General features: G+C 38.8%; 1 protein-coding gene across 1 annotated transcript in view; it reads left to right on the top strand.

Moving 5' to 3' along the window:
* LOC135362139 (alpha-mannosidase 2-like) overlaps window positions 1-17298 on the top strand; it is a 61040-nt gene extending 43742 nt beyond the window's left edge. Inside the window, exons 6-9 of the mRNA XM_064575572.1 lie at window positions 3994-4127; window positions 6939-7080; window positions 9779-9909; window positions 17065-17298. Coding sequence (XP_064431642.1) covers window positions 3994-4127; window positions 6939-7080; window positions 9779-9909; window positions 17065-17283 — 626 coding nt within the window. The 3' untranslated portion in view covers window positions 17284-17298. The remainder of the gene's footprint in view (window positions 1-3993; window positions 4128-6938; window positions 7081-9778; window positions 9910-17064) is intronic.
* Window positions 17299-18192: the final 894 nt, after the last annotated feature.

The following is an 18192-nucleotide window of genomic DNA, read 5'->3' on the forward strand; positions in this document are numbered from 1 at the left end:
GCATCTAGCCTGTTTCCCCATGTTTCTACCCTTGGCACCAGTGCACAGTGAACATGCTTGTGCTTGTGATTAGTGTTCATCTTAGGTAAATACGTGAGATCACATTGTCTTTAATTAGTGTATATTACTTTATTGGCTTCTAAAGTGACCGTAACATTTTTAAAGAAAAGATTTAGGATTGTTTTGAAGAAGTTTTGTATTCTGGCAAGCCTGTCCCATAATTATTTTTTATTATTTTTATTTTATTTTACTGATAATGTATTTGTCTCCTTTAGGTAGCACTTGCAGCATATCATCCCAGATCAGTACCCTCTCCCTTTCTTAAAAAATAACCTGGAGGTCTCCTTTCTACTTAGAGTCATTGCAAAGCTTCTCCAATCCATGGTCCCAAAGTAACTTTAACATTCTCTAGTGGTCAATTTGCCAGTGAGACGTGATGGCCGAGAGGCTTAGTGCTGGTTCTGTCAGCCTTGTGATCTGGGGCAAGGTATGTTCTCCTAGGCTTAGGGTCAGGATTGAATGAGTTACTGTATGTAAAGCATATGCCGGGGCATATGGTACATAGCGAGGACTCAGTAACTGTTGGCTGATTCTTCCATGTAGCTGCTGCCCGTTACTCAGCAAACACTATCTGCCTATTATGTGCTGGGAGCATAAAGATAAATAAGACATGGTCCCAGTGCTTGAGGAGCTTACATTCTAACATGCATGTGTTTGCTCAAAATCTAAGTACTTATTCCCTTCTTTCTATTTAAACTCTGTCCATGGCCTAGTTTGCTTTCCTCCCATGTCAGCTGACTTCTGCATCATGAAGGACAGCCTCTCACATCTTAACTCATTCTCTTTAATGGTGATTCAGCACCTACTACATCCCCAAATTATTGTTAAAAACTGGAATGCAGAGATGGTGTGTAAGACAATCTGTAAGGAGCTAACAGGCTCCAGGGAGGAGAAAAAAAAAAAAAAAAACTTCAGAGTTCTGCAAGACTCTTTCCGCTTCTCTATGATGGCTTTCCACCTGTGGACTTGCTCTGTTTTTACCTTGCATTGCCTCTGTTAATAAAGATAAATAATCTCCATTCTCTCTTTCTGGGGACAGAGGGTGAGGTGTTAGCAGCAAGGGAGTTCTTAATTCTCTGTCTTTATCAATGATATAACTCTTTGGACTACGCTTGTTAGGTAGGAGCTGTTTTCTTTCCCAGGACTGAAGAAAAACCAGAGGGGCTTAGAAATTCCTGGCCATCCATGCCCAGGTGGAACCAATTTGGTAAAAGAACCTTTTGCTGCAAAGATTCTGCAGGTCACTGAGACCGATCGGTTCATACCCATGCTTCCCAGGGAGTTCTCCCCTCAATCCCATGAGCTTCTTTGGGAATGGCACACTTTAGGGAATTCTTGACCTAGAGTAGGAAAAGGTAGCAGTCCTTTATCCCCCTCACATAGATTCCTCTTTAAAAAGTAATAAATTACCTTTGATGACTCAGGGATACCTCCTTGCTTTGATTACCATTACAAGATTTATTTGGTTTGTTCATAATAAGTGTATTAGGTTTGATCTTACTTTAAAAGCCTGTCCTGGCACAGATGTCTTGCTGAACTGTGAATGGACATCGAGGCTCCTTTTAAAGGAGACTTAAGCATTTGTTGCCACAACCGGATCTGAGCATAATACTGAGCTCAAGAAAGATCATTTTCTCAACAGAAATAATTTATTATTGCCAGAGGTAATGTGAAATTATTTATTTTTTCTTGAAGCATGTTTTTTGTAAATGTTTTCCAGAGATACGTGACTTGAAATTAATGACACTCTCCTTTGTAAAGACTTTATTTCATTTCATGTACTCTATTGACCCCCTGGGAGAATATCCAGTCTAGAGAGGAGAAAACGGACGTGGTGCCAAACAGCCACGAATGCCTCCAGTAGATGAGGTGTTCGCCTGAATGCTTCATGGGGGACTTCATCCCTATGCTGTATTTTGTGTTTTTTGGCATCTTTGGTTCATTTGTGGAAGCTTGTCTGTTAGAATTCCATATACATTTCATTGGCTTTGAAAGATATTGGGGTTGAAATAAACCTACTGAAAGGAAAGTTTGCATCGAAAGTAATACATTTCCTAGTCAAAGAAAACACCGTTGTTCTGGCATCAGTGGATGTGATTTTTGTTTTCTTTTAACTTCCCAGTAGTAGTGAAGCTATTTGGGTCAGTTATCTGGTAATTGTCAGAAGGAAAGTTATATGTATATTTTACTGGTTAGTGGTTCAGACTGGCCATAAAGTGGGAGGGAAAAGAAAAGGACCTTCTTCCCCCACACATGAGGTCATACTGCTCATCACAGCTTTATGAACATAGTAAGAAACTGAAGTCATCTCTGACTGAGGTTGTCGAGTTGGAGGCGTAACATCTCCCAGAAAAGAACTTCTGTGAGAATTCTGAAAAATCTGTTGATGGAGGCTTCTGCCCATTTAGTATTGTCAGCATATTACTATTGATGTCTTACAATTTCCGGTGTACTTCTCACATAAACCTATAGTGCCTCAGCTAGCTGCATTTTCATTATTTTCCACCAGTCCCACCGATTCAAACTTCCTTCCTTTAACTGTTTGCTTTCATCTTCTCTAAGCCCTGGGGATTCTTCTTGGCTTCCAGAAAAAGTCCTCCTTACTCCCTTCTCCCACTCCCCATTTCTCTTTACATAGCCTTCTTTGTCTAAAGAGTGTCCTGGTGATCAGCACGCTGTGACAGAGTGTGTGTGAGGCCTGGTGGGTAACGACTGACAACTGCAGGTACGTGTCCAGGGCTCTTAGAACCTTAAAAACCTTCTGCCGTATGAAATAGGATAGGGCCAGTCTTTCTTCTTTTGATTGCTTGCTTTCCTGATTGCTCTTTTGTAGAAGATCCAGTATCTCTTCTACATACTCAGTCTGTATTAGGAGTGTTGGATTTCTCCATAACTCCCCTCTCCGTCTCGGAAATAGACCCAAGGCTTCACTCAGGACCAGAAGATATAGTTAGGGTGGCATGACAGATAGAAATTAGTGAAAAGTTTAGGCTTATCCAAAAAAATAAATGTTTGATACATCTGGGACTTCTTCAAGCTGTCCTCTGCTTTATATAGCAAAGGACAAAATGAATCACTCCATAACAAGGGGTCCTAAGAGATACCAAACTCAACTAAAATTGATTTAACTTGGGGCACCTGGGTGGCTCAGTTGGTTAAGTGGCTGCCTTCCGCTCAGGTCATGATCCCAGGGTCCTGGGATCGAGCCCCGCATCGGACTCCCTGCTCGGCGGGAAGCCTGCTTCTCCCTCTCCCACTCCCCCTGCTTGTGTTCCCTCTCTCGCTGTCTCTCTCTGTCAAATAAATAAATAAAATCTTAAAAAAAAATTGATTTAACTTCTGGGGAGCTGTCCAGATTATACTCCACAAATACTAATATGATAATATCCATTTTAGCCATAAAGCATCTCATTGGATCTCGTGTCTCTTTTCCTAGATTATAGATCATGGGCAGTAATAGACTGTCTCTTGAACCAACAGAGTGTAGATCTCACTGCTTCAGATTTCCAGCACGGAAGGCGAGCCGTGAAGAAGTAGGCTCACATGGCTCTGTTGGAGAATGGCCGTACACGTGACAGGCGGCCTGGCCTGGAGTGGGGCTAACCTTTTCTCATTTAAAGTTCTCTTTTCCCTCCAGAACTCATTGGAGAATCATTTGCATGTTATATTTCATCTGCGTTTATCTCATCCCAAGCATCCTTCTGTTGAGTTACATGTTCTCCGGAGTAAATGTTTTCTACTGTCTGACAGTGTAAAAAAAAAAAAAGAAAGAAAGAAAAGAAAGAAAAAGGTGAACGGTGGCACAGTTAGCATGAAAAATGGTGAAGATAGGAATAGAAAACGGGAAAATGTATGTCACTCTGGAAGTTCTGTACAGTATAAGAAAAGTGGAGCAATCAATTTCTATTAACATATATATTCTTTTAAATTTAGGAATAGACGGACAGTCTGTGGAAGTGTCCAATATCGTGGACATCCGAAAAGAACATAACCGTGAGATTGCAATGAGAATTTCTTCTAGCATAAACAGTCAAAACAAATTTTATACTGACCTGAATGGATATCAGGTAATTTTCCCTTAAAATGTCTAAGTAATAGCTGTGTTAGTGTGTAACTTTTATATATGGTAGTGGGCCAGTTAATTTTGGATCCTTTGAAAAATATGCTTACGTTTACAAATTATTTCTAAAGGAAAACTGAATTTTAACAGGTACTTATAGGTTCTATATTCAACCAGATGTCCAAAGTTAGAACAGATATTTGAGAGATTGGTTTGTAGAGCATCTGATTTACGGAGGTAGTTTTTTCAAAGGCAGATTTGGTGACCATTTGCATGTTAAATGCCTTGACACCAAAATATATCTGAATTTGTTTAATAGAAAGGAAACATAATTAGGGATTGGTGGAGTATGTATTTTTCCACTCATAAAGAAATGGTATGTGTGTATTTAATTTATTACATATATACTTTTAAATGTATAATGTAATAATGGGCTCTTTTAAATTTCAGGAAAGCTCTTTCCCTCTTTTTATCAATAATGTATGTGTATTTACCTTTATGCACACACTTGTGTACATATACATAGACAAAGAAATACAAGCACATATATAGAAATGTGGGCAGGTATGTATTTAATCAAAATGTTCACAAAATAGTTTGAAATAGTAATGAGAAAATTGACTCAATTTTTTTCAGATTGTTAGCTCTCTAATTTAATAGGGCTCTTTTGATTGTTACATAAATTTATATATTCAGAGTATATGTGTGTGACAACATAGCTTTGAAATACTACCACTAAAAACATTAGCATGTTTTTGAGACATTAGCATTTTAGAAATTTCTGGCTATGAATAGAAATAATTTCACAACAAATGCTTTTACTTTGTCTGATTTTCAACTGGGATGAGTGGAAGGGGTTGTGATAATTTTCTCTTCTACAATTTCCTGCAAAGGTTAAATTTAAACCTTTTCCAAAGCATAAAAATTGCATTATACACTTTGAATTTACATGTTAATTCTACCACAGCTGTTTGGTTTTCAAATGAAGCCCTGACTTTATGGTGATTCATTTTCCTTGTGTACAAAAGAAACTCTTTTCTTAAAATCTTACAAAAGCAATTATTTGTATGTGTGGGTGTATACATGAATGAAAAAAACTTAGTAAAAGTGAATAAACATGTGAATTTTCTTTTCAAGGATCGAGCATTTGAATAAATGGGAAAATATTATTTCTAAACTTCTAAATTTCTAAATTTATGACCTAAATATTTCTGCTTCTAAAATAGGCCATTTTTTAAGCCTTGGAAAGAGTAGTCCTTGAGCAAAACTAGAAATCTAGACCAACAGGTAGGGAGTGAGGGTGGCAGCCCTATAGTCATGACAGTGTGAATGTCCTTTTCAGTGAGTATACAAGTTAATTTGATTGGGAAGATCCAGATTGGAAAGGAGAAATGGAAAATTCTTTGAAACTCTCTCTTCTTTTTTCTTTCTTTCTTTCTTTTTTTTTTTTTTTAACATTTTGCAGTTGTTTCTTCAGGTTCATAATTTCCTGGGCCTGTGATACAAATTACCACAAAATGGGTGGCTTAGAACAACAAGAATTTATTCTGTCATAGTTCTGGACACCAGAAGTCCCAAATCAAGATGTCTTCAGGGCCACACTCCCTCCAGAGGCTCTAGGGAAATACTCTTCCTTGCCTGTTGGGGCTTCTGATGGGCTTGTAGACCCATCACTCCACTGTCTGCCTCTGCTGTCCCAGAGTCCCTGTCGTATTCTCCTTGTGTTGCCGTGTGTGTCCTTTCGTGTCCAGGTTTCCTGCTTAGAAGGACACCAGCCCTTGGATTAGAGCCCACCCTAATCCACTATACCTTATGTCTGTAGAGATCCTATTTCAGAACAAAATCACATTCACAGGTTATGGATGACCATGAATTTGGGGGACACTATTCAGTACAACCAGTAAGTTAAAGGATGCACTACAGGGTTGTTGTAAAGATTAAAGATCATATTTGTGAATGCCCGTACTTTGTCTCGTTATAATGGGCACTCAATACTATTACATTAACTTTGCACTCCTTTTCTTCTTGAGTGTCATGTCAGACTTGCATGAGCTGAACAGGAGAGATGTCATTTTTATGTGGTGTGAATAAGATACCTCGTAACAAAGTCTCTGTTTGATGTTTCCTCCTGAGGTTTGAGGGACTCTCCTCAGCCCCAACCAGCTTAGTGAATTTTCGGTCAAAAAATAAAATAATGTATTTCATGCATTCACATACCAGACCAAGAAAAGTTAAAATATGGAACTACCTACATTGACACTAAATAGGAAGAATAAGCACTGAAGAGTTTTTAAATATAAATATTAATTTGATTATTTTAATGTAATATGTTAGAGGATTTGATAAGGGGATCTGTGGTATTTATTAAAACTGATTCAAGAATTATAAGAGAGATTTTTTGAAAGGGGATAGAGAGCTATTATGCTTAGCATTCATTACAAAAGCAGTATGTTAGATTTAGATGAGAAATGAATAATTGATACCTTTATAATTTGTTTTATGCAAATATTGGAAAGCTAGAAGACTTTTGTTAAGGATTTTTATTCTGAATTTAAATAGGAATGCCTATTTTAAGAAACTGGATAAGTTCTACCTTTCTCACCTAAAAGTTTTCTAAGATCCTCCTTATTTTTTTTTTTTCATATTGTTTGAAAGAATGTTTTAATTCCTAAATTAGCTCTTCCTTTGAACAAGAAAGGAAGCTATACCTTTTTCTTTTTGGAAGAAACGTCATCTGTAGTCAGTACTAATTTTTTAAAGTACATCTGTAAATATCCCTTGATTTCTTTTTTTTAAAGTGAACTGTTTGGTCTTATAGATTCAGCCCAGAATGACGATGAGCAAATTGCCTCTTCAAGCAAATGTCTATCCGATGACCACAATGGCCTATATACAGGACACCAAGCATCGCTTGACATTACTCTCAGCTCAGTGTTTAGGGGTTTCAAGTTTGAAAAGTGGTGCGTGTTGTTTGGATTCTTTTTTGCTCTTACAAGTTTCAGTTCCAAATGTATAATTTTTCTGTTGGTCATATTATTAATTATCATCTTCAGACACCAGCTATTAGTTAATTTTGGTTTTGTGAGAATAACATAAAATAATGTATTTCTTCAATCTTCTGATGAAGAATGAGGGACCTAAAGCTCCATGAAACCATGGCTTCTTAAAGATAATTTTTCTCTCCTGATAGCTCATTGTTTGCACAAGCCTCTGCCGTTATCATAATGGAATGGCTGTGGAAACTCTCCCAGAAGCCAAAGAGGAGAGGGAGCTGGGGTAAAAGTTAGAAATTCCCAGAGTTGCCTAAGTTCGCAAAGGCGGGACGTAACAGTTCAAACCTAGGTCCTTCTCTGAATCGTATCGTTCTAGGGCACTTCTACCCGAAAGAAGAAAGGGAGTTGCAATGATACAGCTAGGCAGATAAAGAGGTGACAGACACAACTTTAAGGATTCCAAAAGATAGAACAAGATGGAAAGAGAAAATAAATCGTAAACACAGATTAATTTTTATAAAACCTTCTATGGAGAGGCGTATGTCCTTTATAATACATATTTTTTCATTATCATTTATATGTAGTCAAATTGCTCTTCTTTCTTACATATTAAGAGTTGCTAAGACAAATGTCTTAAGGAGCCAGGCAGATAATAAAGGTGTGCAGGTACCTGACGTACCCTTTGCCCCAAACCCACTTTTTTAATTGGGCATATACATACATTCCATATGTCCACCCACACAAAAAAGCATACTACTCATCTTCTTTTGTGGCTTTCATTACACAGACTCATGAGATGATGCCAAAAAGACATTAACGCTGTTAGAAAAATAATAATGGCCTCACATCAGGGATGCAGCGGGGAGTGGTGGGGCTTTGGCAAACTGGGGCACACCATTCCCAGTGAACGGTGGGGCAGCCGCTGCTCAGCGCCAGGTTGTTGTCACCATGGGGAAAGGGGCCCAGGGTTGCCAAATTTTTCTGCTTCTGAAGAGCCCAGGAGTCTGGAATTTTTTATGTTTTTATTTTTATTTTTTTTGGAGATTTTATTCATTTATTTGACAGAGAAAGAGAGAGACAGCGAGAGAGGGAACATAAGCAGGGGGAGTGGGAGAGGGAGAAGCAGGCTTCCCAGGGAGCAGGGAGCACAATATGGGGCTCGATCCCGGGACCCCGGGACCATGACTTGAGCTGAAGGCAGCCGCTTAATGACTGAGCCACCCAGGCACTCCATATGTTTTGATTTTTAAAAAATTAAGTCAACTATTTATAGATTGGACAACTTCACATAAAATTCCTAAATGTGGTTTAGGGACAGAGGAGCTTTATTTCTCAGCTTGCCTTTGTCAAGGGAAGTGACATAACTGTCTACTCCATGATTGCTCCAGTCCTAATGTCTAGTTCCCTATTTAAGGACCCAGCTTTGAGAATTTAAGGCAACGTTTAAAAATGGGGGGCTCAAGAGTCACACCTGGCCCAGGTGCCCCTGCTACAGACAGCCAAGCACCCTAGCATTTCAGTACCTACAAACAGAAGAACAATTTGAGTACAGCCCAGGAGATTTACTGAGTGTCACATATTATGAGGGCTAACATTTGGAGGCAGGGAGAAGAGAGAAACTGCCAAGAGACTGATGTACTCATTTGGGTGTGACATGATCAAGCTCTAGATGGCCAATTCGTCCCAGTGCCTGAGGAGCACATTCTAGACAGTTGTGTTCTAAAATAAATATGGAGGTAGTAACAACGAAAATTCTGACCATCACTGGCAGTTTTATGTACTGGGTACCTAAATTGAGAAGAAAGAACTAAACAGAGTTGGATTGACTGGGTAAAAATAATAGTTATTAAAATATTTTATGTATTGCTCTTTTATGCCAAAAGATCATTTAGTACTGTAACAAATGTGAATGAGTGGATGGATGAATATGCATATATTTTTATGTATGACTAGGTTTTTTTTTAGTGTAAATATATGACTGTGGCTCTGGGTGGTTTTTTGCTTTGTTTTGGATAGGGTTTTTTGGTTTGTAGTCTCATAGCCTAATTCTTAGCTTACAACTTAACCTAGAGGAGGTGTGGAATTACTGCACAGCCAATGAAGGAACCAAATATGACCTCTTCTTGAACTAGAGGAGAGAGGATAGTTGATGCCACTAACTTAATACCAGGGAGGGAAGGGGGTACGTGCTGGGTGTCTCCAAATCCTGGGGTTTCTTCAGAGAATCACCAGATACCAAGTAACCAAAACGCTTAGTCTTTCAAATCCTTTTTAGATTCTACACATCTGTATTTGCCTTGTTACTCCAGGTGTGATGTATGTTTCCTAATGAACCTCGTAAATGTTTTTAAATTCCAGGTGCTACCACTAAAAATTTTAGAGGACATAATTTACTCTTCAGATTAATTCTTTTTAAATTTCACTTAAGTTTTGATCTGTCTCATTTTTAAATTTCTTACCAAATTTTACCAGACATTCATGAAGAAGAACGGAAATAAAGTCCTGTTTTTTGCATTTATCCTAGCTGTTTTGAGAAAGCCCTTGGTACTTTGGGCTATATGGATCTGTCTCCTTGGCTTAAATCAGGACCGTGCCTAAACTTATGTGATTGTCACTGGATGTTTGTATTAAATAACTCTGGCCAGTTTGTTTGTTTGTTTGTTAGGTCAGATTGAAGTTATCATGGATCGAAGACTCATGCAAGATGATAATCGCGGCCTTGAGCAAGGTGTCCATGATAACAAGGTTACAGCTAATTTATTTCGACTACTACTGGAAAAAAGAAGTGTGAATACGGTAGGAAAAAAATAATAACTCATACGTTCTGATGTTGTTTGTTCTTTGCCCCCCAAAATTTGAAATTATGACTGTCCACTTTTTTTATGATTTTCAGTTCCCAGGATTGAGATATCTTTATAATAGGTGTAGCCTATATTGACAAAAAAGAGAACTTCAGTTACACATATGTCAGATTTGCATTTAGGTCATCTTATTTTTTATTTTTCCTTATTATGTAGATGTAAAATGTTAAAGAATCAGTTTGGGTGAGATTTTCTGAGATTATTTTGAAAGAAAATAAGAGTTGAATTTAAGAATAGAACTTAATCACATACTTAGATTAAGTTTGATTAGTAAAATTTATGGGAAACCTTAGTGTGCTTATTCTAGTCTTAGACTCCTCAATTGAAAATGGATTTACTTGTCTATCTTCTTGCTCAGTTTTCATTTCTCAAGACAAAACCTCAGCATTCCATTAAAAAAATCTGGCTAAAGCTCAGTTGGATGTAAACCAACATGACAATACGCCTCTTCAAGGCTACACAAAAGTCATCATCACAGTCCTCCGTGCTTTACTGATTTCCCACCTCAGATGATCTGTACACAGCCCTTTTTTTCTCACTCTGCTCTCCTTCTTTCTTCACTGATCCATTTCAGATCTTTTCTACTCTTTTTAGCTGGTGGCCTCACCATCGACTTCACATCTGACAGGGCTCTCTGTTCTAGGTATCAACCATCTCCTCCCACCCTTTCCTTCTTCCCTCATGTTGCAATAGAGACATTTTTACCTTCCTTTCCTCCCAGGCCAGTACCTCCACTTGTCCTTGCAACGTACCCCAGCGCCCTCCTCAGCATCATCATCCTCCTTCCCTCTCTCTGCCCTTCATAGCTGACATTTCCCTAGGAAAGAAACCCTTTCTGCAGGCTTTTAGACACTCTTCATTTTCTCCTATTAAAAATAAAAACCAAGGGCGCCTGGGTGGCTCAGATGGTTAAGCGTCTGCCTTCGGCTCGAGTCATGATCCCAGGGTCCTGGGATCGAGTCCCACATCAGGCTCCCGGCTCAGCGGGGAGCCTACTTCTCCCTCTGACCCTCTCCCCTCTCATGCTGTTTCTCGCTCGCTCGCTCTCTAAAAAATAAATAAAATCTTTAATAAATAAATAAATACATACATACATGCATACATACATACCAAAAACAACCTCCACACAGACTCATGTCCATTTGCCCTGCTCTCCCGTCCTGTCTTCCACACCCAGTTGAGCCGCTTTGGAAGATGGGTTTATTTCATTGCTTCCGTGTCACACTCGACTCATTTCGGATTTGCTTTAGCTTCCCCCACCACACACACACCCTTGCCAGTGTCACGAGATCCACCATCTTACTTCACCTTGCAGCAGCATTCGACACTGACCATGTCACTTCTTAGAAGACAGTCTAGCCAGGGCTTCCGTGGTGCCATGCTCATCTGGTTTTCCTCCTAGCTCTCAAGTGGTTCTTTATCTCTCTGATGGTTATTAAGCCATTAAATGTCAGAGTCCACAAGGGTTGGCCCCACGCCTTCTCCTTTTCTCGTTTTATATGTTCTCCCTCTGCAATCTCTCCTACTCCTGTGGCTTTGGTGACCACCTCTACGCAGATGAAACCCACACATATATTTCACCTCTTACCTGCAGACCCATCTACCTAGCTGCATCCTGCTATTCAGACCCGACATATCCATGATCACTCTCACGATCTCTCTTCCCTTCCCGCCAGACCTGCTCTTTTCTAGTGTTTGCTCTCTCGGGGACTAGTACCACCTTCCATCCAGTGCCACATACATAGCAGTCATCTCTCATTGATACTTCTCCTTTGCCTGCCCCTTTCTTAAAACAATGATCACCAGTGTTGACTATCTTATTGCCTAAATATTTCAAATCTATAAACTCGCTTATTTTGACCACCATTATCTAAACAAACATCATGTGTTTCCTGAATCATTCTGCTCTTCTTTTCCTGCCATATTTGTTCTCAAATCAAGTAAGCAAAGTGATTCATCTTTTCAAAATTCAATCTGACCTCACTGCTCCCTTCTTAACCCTCAGGTGTCTTCTCATTGCTCTCCTAATAAAAGCCAAAATCCTTCCCATGGCCTGAAGAGCCCCTCATGATCTGGGCCCTGCCTGTCCCCCAGCTTCATCCAGCATGACTCGTGTTATTTCTGCTCTAGGCCCACTAGTTTTCTTTCAGTCCCAAGTGCTCCCTACGCACCTGGGGCCCACAGCACCTTTGCATTTGTGGTTTCATTCTGTGCCCAGGGAACTCTTCATAATAGTTCAGGCCAAAGCTGCCTTGGTCAACTGCTTTTTCTTGACCAGGCCAGATCACCATCCTCAGTGCCTCCTCAGAATTGCGCATCTGTCCTCCGTGCATAGATGTGATTATATTTGATCATTGTCTCTCTCCTCTTTTGGACCATAACTTCATGAGAGTGGGGGCCATGTTCCTCTGCTTCTAGAATTGTTCCTGGTAGAGGAAGCACCCGATATGTGTTGCATGAATGAATGCACAAATGCATAAATGAGTGAGCTGTAATAGCGCATGGTGCCACCGCATTTATCCCAGCCCCTGCTTACTGCCTTGTCATACTCGGCATGTTCTCTTCCCCTGCTCCATTCCAGGGACTTGTCTGCTTCATTTTTATGTACCCCACAGGGCTCCTTGCCTATGGTAGCTATTCTATAAATAAAACACTGGTTGATTGAATGAAATGGCAACAGCTCATTAAAGCCAAGAATTCTTTCAGTATCTAGAATCTTTTAGGAAAAAAGATTTTAATATCCATTTTTAGATGTCAAGATTTAAACCAGTTCTTGGGACTCATGGTTTAAATCAATTACTGACAAGATAGCTTAATTTGAGGACTAAAACTGAACAGGAAAATCATTGTCTGAGTGCTGGCAGCTACTGTCTTTTTCTCCTCCCGAAAATGTCTCTGGCTTTTATGATTTTTTTTTCTCTATATATAGACACTAATTTGCAAAGCTTCTATTAACTATGGCAATAAGCATTTTCATGTCAGATCTATAAAGCTTTCACTTCGAAGTGAAATAATTTGTTTATTCCCATTCAAAACTCCTTGGATAGTAATTGATTGAAATTTGATCCAGTGTTTGTATAATCCTATGTTGGTTAAATTTTTCTTTTTGCTCAACTATAGATTCTTGGACTTAAATCAATAGTTTCTTTTAAATAAAAAATGAACTAGAGAAGAGAAAATACATTTTAATTTCTAGTGCAATTGATTAAAAAGGCATTTGATTAAGGAATGTTCCATCTCCTATAACTTAAACTTTACAGAAAGTGTTTTTATTTTCAACTCAGACTCTCATGTTTAAGATGTCGATGGTAGGAACCATGGTGAGGAGACAGTCTCTGTACAGGAAGGCATTTTAGTAGAAAGTCTTCAGCCTGCCAGAGCCTCTGGGAGGAGTTAACTGGGTGACTAAGTGGAACCGAATCCTGTTCGTGAGTGTTCTGCAGAGAGGCAGTGAGAACAAGGACTGGAATGATAATTGCTGTGAGATGTGCAGATGCCCAGTGGGTTACCGTAGCTATGTGAGGTGGACTATCATCCATGTGTAATGACCAACGGAAGCGGAAAGTGGGAATTGTCTCTTTGGCATTGACCCTTTAGGTTTTGTTTCTTTGACACTTACTCCCTATCCCTTCCTGCTGAAGACTGCTATAGGTAGAGGGCATTGAACCAGGAATTAGAAGTGCTGGGAAGTGTTCAGGTATTACAGTTGTGTCATTTTACCTGTGGATACCAGTTCTTTACATGTCAGGAAAAGGAGCTAGGAGAGATCAGATGAAAAGCTCAAATGCTGACAGGACTCAGAAAAGTGATGGCATGAGGGAGGTTGGTCAGGTTTAAGGGCAAACGCGTAAGTGAGGTGACCCCAGGTCTGTGATGAGTGAGGACACATCCCACCAAGGAGCTACAACTCAGCTGCACTTGAGGGAATATGGGGGCCCTGGGTGACTTGGGTTTCCAGTGTTTTGGGTTTAAAAAAAAAAAAGTTACCTGTTTTAGGGAGTTTTTTTGTTGTTGTTGACAATTTCACTGTGAAATCTCCTGGATTTTTTTTCTTTTTTGAGAGTTGGCCAAAAAACAGACAACTTTTTAATACCATGCAGACCTATCAAAACCTATCTGTAGGCAGATTTAGCTCACAGATCACCAGGCTTCACCTCTGCGCTAAATGAGATATATTTCTAAATCTTATGATTCATTAATTTTCATCAATTATTTCTTCTGTCTCTTTTTACCACATCCTTTCTCCTACTGTATTTTTCTCTCCTTTATTTATATTACATTTACTTTTTGATAGATTAAGTTTAAAAAAACATTTTTCAAGTTCTCACCATGTATCAGGTCATACTGAATAAGCCAAAGTGACTCAAAATATCATCTCGTATTGTCTTAGATAATTTATTTAGCAAGTTTTGCTGTAGATGGATGGAAACCTTTGATGTTTAGGGATCAGATAACTTAAATGGGCTTCATGAAGGACACCATGGAGCCTAGCAGGAAGTTCTGATTTATAAAATAAGGGCTGGAACCCAATGGAGATCTCAACTTCTTGTGGTTTGGATCAGAATGTGCTATAAACTCTTTATAATTTCATACAGAATGCAAGGAGAAAGCTAGATCTGAACAGCTTGAAGACTTCCAACCCACAAGGAACCAAATAATGTTTAGAGTAGTATATTAGTACTGCAAGGCTGGAGAATTCATTTACAGCTTAAAATTTCCTATAGCAAACATGTGTTATAAGCTTTGGGTTTATCATAAAGGTTACAGTTAAAAGATTACCTTTCCAGGAGATTAATCAAAAGGTGATAATTCACCAGCTAAATATCTTGTCGAGCCCCTCGTTGCTATAAACATGTTAAGAAAGTGCATGAATCATGGAACCTTCTGTGAGATTTTGTCCCACCCTGCCTGGCCAGCTTCCAGCAGCGTTATTTGTTCGTGGTGCTTTTATAGCTCTGAACCACAAATCTTCCCTAAACTTCTCTCCCTTATCCTGCTTAGGACAGTAAATGGCACAGTTCTTGAATTCTCGAAGCACTTACAGTCATGATATTGTTTCCTTTGACGAGACTTAGCATTAACATGTTTCTCAGTCTGAATCATTTTCTTAATCCAAAACTAGTTAAAGGATGAGACTCAGACATTTGATTGCAAAGGCAGCGGTTTCTTCTACAAGGTTGGGAGGATGTCTGGGGTGATGGTTCCCAGCACGTGTCCACAGAGCTGTGTCAGACTGACCGAGATTTGAGATTCACTCTGGGGGCTGTTAAGCTTTGGCTTCCTAGGGCTCACCCCTGGAAATTCTGATTAAGTAGATTTGGGTTAGGGTTCGGGGATCTATGTTTAAAGCTCCCCAAGCCATTTTTATGTATGGTAGGTTGCAGGGGGGCACTGAGAGTCAAGGGAACTGGTGTGGTTGGGAGGAAGAGTATATATGCACATTACTGTTTGAAAGGTATACATAATCCATCAAGAAGTATCCCACCTATTCACTGAAGTGTCCAGGGATTCCTCCAAGAGCATAGAACAAAGCCAGAGAGCTTTCTCTGAATGTTACTTGACCTAGAATGGACTTAATGCCTTCTGATTCTGATACGGCAGGTGTCTTCTTTTCTGTTGGGATCTTTTATCTTTTATTATTGAAAAGTGATTTTGTCAGCAATCCTGACCTAGATTATGAAGTCCTTTGATCTTGGAGTACATTTAAAGTTTCCAGTTGAAACTGTTCCCTCAGTATTCAACAACATGCATTAAATTTCAGTATTGTTGGTGAATATTATTATATATGCTTTTTTAATCTTTCTTTTAAAAAAAGAGTGTGGGATGGGTGCATATTTTATTTACAAGTCATTTAGACCTTGTGTCAGTATCTCAGTATGCACTGTCCCTCTACTGCCTTTAATATTTTTTCTTTCTCCATAGTCTGAATTGTAATGACATCTACAGTTCGCTGCTGGCAAGATGCTTGTCACTCTTTGCTCAATACCCTCTGTTCAGTGCTAATCTGACATTCTGAATTTTAAGCCCCGTATCTCCTCTAAATCCTATCTTTTCGGCCAGATAAGTAGCCAAGCCTTTTATTTGAGCCCTGTATTGCAGAAAGGATGCAAAATCAGAGGATATCAGTGAAATGGACAGTTTAAAAATAAGATACAAAATTAAATTTGTTCCACATGTCACTGTTGATCAAAAAACCTTTCTACATAAAGTATTTTCTCTTCTCAGTGTTTTTCTCTGTGTGCTCTTATACCTTAGGCATTATTGGTTAAGATTCTACTTAGTCATCGATTTAGTTAATTGAGTGTGTCATCTACCATATGCCTATTGCCAGCCCTGGCAGACTTGTTTAATGTTTGAACATGCAGAACCACTTGTCTTTAAGTATATACCATAGCAATGACTAAAGTACTTTTAAATTCTACTGAATAATTGTGTACTAGGTAAATATGTACTAACTATTATATAACATAATTTAACAGTTTCAGTTCAGTGGTAGTGATTTACCGAATTTAACAGATGATATAGGTATACTCCTTGTGTTATTTTAAAAACCTTATTTATTTTGAGAGTTTTTCCCCCAAAAATCCTGTCATTGGGTAACATGTATGGAGCATAGCTTCAGATCACAAGATGTTATGGTCTAGTTGAGTGTATAAATGAAACCATGAGTATATGGTGGGTAAAACCTGAGGGAGAAGAGATCACATTTGATGATGTGCAAGATGTGTGAATATCCCAGCCCATCTATTTAAGAATTTTGTGGTAGGTTGAGAAAGAGTTTCCGTAAAATGTTATGCCTTGTCCTAAAATGTTTTTTGGAAAATGTTATCAGGATTTTTAGTACTAAAGCAATGGAAAAAAGATCTTTCTAAACATGAGTTAGGTGGACACTGTTCATTTTCTTGTATTGCTTACAAATGGACTTGGTAATCTCTGTGTTGGCTAAGACTGTTATTTACAAAATATAAAATTAAAATATTTGTTTTTGTTTATATTTCTTTTCTATTTAAACCCTGTCAGGTAATTCCATTAATATTGTGAAAACTGCATATATATATAACACTTAAGCATTTCTGTTTTTTCTTGATAGGAAGAAGAAAAGAAGTCAGTCAGTTATCCTTCTCTCGTTAGCCACATAACTTCCTCTCTCCTGAATCATCCTGTCTTTACAATGACAGAAAAGATCCCCGTGCCCACCCTTCAGCTGCTAGGTGAATTCTCTCCGTTACTGTCATCTTTGCCTTGTGACATTCATCTCGTTAATCTGAGGACAATACAGTCAAAGGTATATCCCAAAATGTATCTATAAAGAATTACTTTTTTGTGATGTATTTGATATAAGGGGATGAGAAGCAGAAAGAACTGCAGCTGACCCTTGAACAGCATGAGCTGGAATTGCACTGGTCCACTTACACAGATTGTTTCCCATAAACACACTACAGGACTGAAAATGTATTTTCTCTTCCTTATGATTTTCTTAACATCATCTTTTCTCTAGCTTCTTTTATTATAAGAATACAGTGTAACATGCATATAACATACAAAATGTGTGCTGATCAACTGTTCATGTTATCAGTAAGGCTTCCAACCAAGAGTAGGCTATTAGTCGTTATGTTTTGGGAGAGTCAGAGTCATGCGGATTTTTGACTCGGGGAAGGGGGATCATTGCCCCTAACCCCCTGCACAGCTCAAGGGTCAACGGTACTGTGGGTTTTACTGCGCCTCAAGGAGCCGTTAAGAGGACTTGGCCTTTAGGCAAAATCATTCTACCTTTCATTTGACTGTTGCTGTGTAGTTTAGAGCATATCCCACTACTAATTTATGTTATTCCCGGAAAAGTTCTATGTGGTGAGAAGGTCAGGGTATATTATCTTTGTACAGATAAGAAAGCAAAAACTGGCCCTGGGGTCACATTATAGTAGGTGGGAGAACAGGCCGTAAGATCAGCTCTTCTGGCATTTTCCATTCATTTCTCCTTGTTAGCCAGTGTTTCTTGAGGAGTTAGAGAATTAAGAAGCATAGCATTTAATTATTTCTGTATCAGAGGCCTTGTACATTCATATCTTTCTCTTGAAAATCACTGCAACTCAGATGTTGCAACTATTTAGAGACATCCAAAGATATACTAGAGGAAGAGAGGGGAAGGTTTTATTAGATTTGGAATTTTAATTCAGTTAGACTGCTTTTGTGTACATGTATGCCTACTTTTAAAGTCAGA

The sequence above is a fragment of the Mirounga angustirostris genome, unplaced genomic scaffold (genome assembly GCF_029215605.1).
Source record: "Mirounga angustirostris isolate CCGP_5_RB_7025 unplaced genomic scaffold, mMirAng1.0.hap1 SCAF_12, whole genome shotgun sequence".
NCBI lineage: Eukaryota > Metazoa > Chordata > Mammalia > Carnivora > Phocidae > Mirounga > Mirounga angustirostris.